The 3,580-nt window shown below is 36.0% G+C and overlaps 1 protein-coding gene across 1 annotated transcript in view; it reads right to left on the minus strand.

Moving 5' to 3' along the window:
- LOC105624879 (transforming acidic coiled-coil-containing protein 3) overlaps positions 1–3,199 on the minus strand; it is a 13,150-nt gene extending 9,951 nt beyond the window's left edge. The window contains exons 1-5 of the mRNA XM_012206230.1: positions 3,131–3,199; positions 1,208–2,858; positions 823–1,127; positions 498–727; positions 81–392 (exon numbers count right to left, since the gene is read on the minus strand). Of these exons, the coding sequence (XP_012061620.1) occupies positions 81–392; positions 498–727; positions 823–1,127; positions 1,208–2,858; positions 3,131–3,199 (2,567 nt within the window). The remainder of the gene's footprint in view (positions 1–80; positions 393–497; positions 728–822; positions 1,128–1,207; positions 2,859–3,130) is intronic.
- Between the last annotated feature and the right edge of the window lie 381 nt (positions 3,200–3,580).

Consider the following 3,580-nt stretch of genomic DNA (forward strand, 5'->3'; position numbering starts at 1 on the left):
ACACACACACACACACACACACACACACACACACACACGCGCGCGCGCGCGCGCGCGCGCGCGCGTCTATATCAATGTACTTTTCTAGTTGAGCCATTGCATGTTCCTTGAGTTGATCGTATCGCGTTTCCAATGTTTTTATGGTTTCTACATTCTCCTGGATACTTTCTTTTAGTACAGTTTCATTATTTTTATACACTGATACAACTCCTTTAAGTCTTTCGTATTTTTGGTGTACATCGTTAAATGCTGCTTCCGTATTAGTTAGATGATGGTTTGCTGCTTGCAATTCTTCTTGCAATTTTATCTTGTCTTGTTCAAAGCTTGTACGATCTCTTTCTCGTTCCGTAAGTAATCTGCTAATCGATTTTTCATATTCTTCCACAACAACCCTAAACCAATTGTTTTTATATTAAATTAAATTAAATTTAAATTAATTTATTTTGAGTAAATTATTTATTTAATCTAAATGGATTTATTTTGAATAAATTACTTACGTCATTTGGGTTTTGGTTTTTATTTCTTGTGACATTTGTGCCTGTAGTTTATTAATTTTTTCCTGAAAAGTTGCTTTCTGTCTTTCCAATTCTGCTTCATGCTCCTTTTTCTGTTTCTCCAATTCTTCTTCCAATTGTAATACCGTCGTTCTTACAAGTTCAAGTTCTTTACTCATATCTATATGATCAATAAGTGGTGCGTCTGATTTAGGCTCTTCTATTGGCTGCTCCTGAACAAATTTGAAATGCTTGTCTCATTATCAAAACTTAATATGAAGGTACTTTACATGGTAATTAAAGATATAGATAGTAGTTTTTCACTTACATTTTTTTCTTGAACTTCCTCTGATTTTTGCACTGTTGCATTAGGGAGAGGACTATAAAAAAGCAGCCTGTCTATAGCTGCTATGGCAGGGTTACGTTTTGGTGTACCAACATCAGGAAGTGGCGATTCATTTTTGCCATTTTTCTCTTCGTTTATTGTTTGGGCATTTCCTTGAGGCAACATGCTGATATTCGATACCAATGGATCAAACTTAACATACAAAGATTCGGTTCTAAAGCGATTTGTATGATTTGTAGGATTACTTCGTGCTAACAAAAAATCAAATGTCGAGGGATCTTGGAAAACTGAAAAAGCAATAGTATTCACATATGTAATTAAAAAATCTCAATAATAAAATTACGAAAAAGAGCTTTCAATAACTTACATTCAGGTGTTGCACTGACAAATTGATCTGTCTCTTCCGTAAATTCAAGTGAAGGATTAAGTAGTTCATTAGTAACTTTTTCCACTGTAGATTTTAATTCTTCAAAATGTCCATTGATCAACGACAATGTAGTACTTTGTCTTTGAGGTTTAAATTCCTCGTATTGTTCTTCATCTGATGCAAAGTTTATATCTATTTCTTGTAAAGTAAGTGTACGATCGAGAATTTCACTAGATATGTCTTTTTTACTATCACTCGTCGTAGGTGCATTTTCCACAATACATTTTTCCTTTTCTATAATTACAGTTTTTGATGAATTATTTTGTTTTTCTATAACATGGGTCTCATTACATATGGCAATTCCTTCTTCAGATAATTTCTGTACTTCATTCAATACTACGCTATTTTCTACCTCTAAATCTTTTTTATCGACACTCGTCTGTAAGTTTTCTTCAACTTCCAATGTTTTTGGTTCTATAATACTGGTGTTATTTGGTAATAGTATGTTTTCTTCCTTATCTGGTACAATATGATTATCTAATTCAGACAAATCTTGCTCCTTGATAATTTCATTCGTTTCAGTTTGAGTAATAGAATTATTTACAATTACTTGCGATGATACACACAATTTTTGATCAAGATTGTCGGAAGGTGACAATACTGTTAATGTATCCTGTTTAAACTCTGATAAAGTCTGTATACTCGTTTCTTTCGTTGTACTACTGTCAGTATGTTCTAATGGTGAAGATATATTGGATATACTAGGTAACGAAAGATCCGCATATTGCGTTAACGGGGATGTGGACGGAACAGAAATTTCGGTAGGACACGACTGTGGATCTTCTAGAGGTGTTTCGGCGTTGCAATCATTTTTTACTGTTTGTTCTTCATTAAGCGTGATCACATCGAAAGTAATATTATTGGATGAAACAGTTGTTGTTATATTCAACTGATTATCATTCACATTACTTGTTGGCAGTGAATCCTTTATAAGATTACTCACAATGTTGAAGGTTTCAATCTCAGTTACTGTAGCACTTTCTTGTAACGGAATATGCTTATCAATCGATTCTTCTACTTGTAGAACATATTCTTCCGCAGGAGGATATGAAGTCACAAACTGTGAATCTTGAACGGGAAGTGTGTTATTAGACGATCCCAAAATATGCGTTTGATTTAAAGGCGTTGTCTTGCATAATTGAGGACTTATCTCAATCACTTGCGTTCCATTATCGGCATTGTCTAATAGATCTTCGTTAAGGGAACAATCTCTTGTGGAAAATGGTACCTCGTCTATAGCCGATGTAAACGTCTGATCCTGACTGAGATCCTGACTGTCGTGTTCACTTCCTAAATGGATGTCTGCACACGCGAGGATCAAATCCTCTACACCGGGTATGTTGGAGTTCACATATGATGTGTCCACTATGTTATCAGGAGTTTCGGGTGTCGAATCAGTACATATGCCGCTACTGCTCTTGATACTGAGAGTGCTGCTGAGACTATGGAAACTGCTGGCCGACGAAAGACTCTCCGGAGCCAAGCAGAGATTTTCCGTGACCGATCCTACATCGGCAAACTCGCGAGCAAAATGAACCTTGACCTCATGCTCTGCTGTCTTTGGGAGAGTCAAGGGAGTATCGTTGCCGCTCTGAAAATAAAAAAAATGCGTTAAGATATTTTACGAGAATACCGTATCTCTTTCTTTTCTTTCAAATTTAAATAAAGCGAAAATATAATGGGCGGTTTATGAGAATTCTTTAATATATAACAGAAATGTTTCATGTCCGTCGGATATCTTTTAATGAAAAAACTTTCTTCGCGATTTTTACTTGTCACAAAGGTTTATGAACAATCACGTTAAGCTATGCCAAGAAAAGTTTGACAGAAAACGCCTTCGAAAGCGTATACGACGCAATATACCATCAGCGTGGGCGAACGAGACGTTCTTGGACTTGTGGCACGATGCAAAAGTTTATGGATATACTCCATATTATACCAGTCGCAACCAATCTGTAATCTGCGAAATATCAACGCTTACTGACTACTTCGCTAACTCAGCTGACAGTCCGAGATCTGATTTTCGAAAAGAAATTGCGTAATCGCTTCACGCCTCGCTCAGGCTAATTATAAGACATTGAGAGAGAAAGGCTTTAGTAGTGCCAGTTCCGCTCGCTTTTGCAAGACGACAACTACGGAAATATCTGTCTCAATAACACTACAGTTGCTCTATACCGAGCAAAGAGATGCTGAAAATCGTGGACTTGTAGCAAAATGTGCATCGATATAACGATATTGATTTAAGACGTGTGGCAGTTCAACATAGAAGAATATGGAGTTACCATAAAAAAAAAAAAAAATTAAAGAACTAAC

The sequence above is a fragment of the Atta cephalotes genome, assembly GCF_000143395.1.
Source record: "Atta cephalotes unplaced genomic scaffold scaffold00092, whole genome shotgun sequence".
Taxonomy (NCBI): domain Eukaryota; kingdom Metazoa; phylum Arthropoda; class Insecta; order Hymenoptera; family Formicidae; genus Atta; species Atta cephalotes.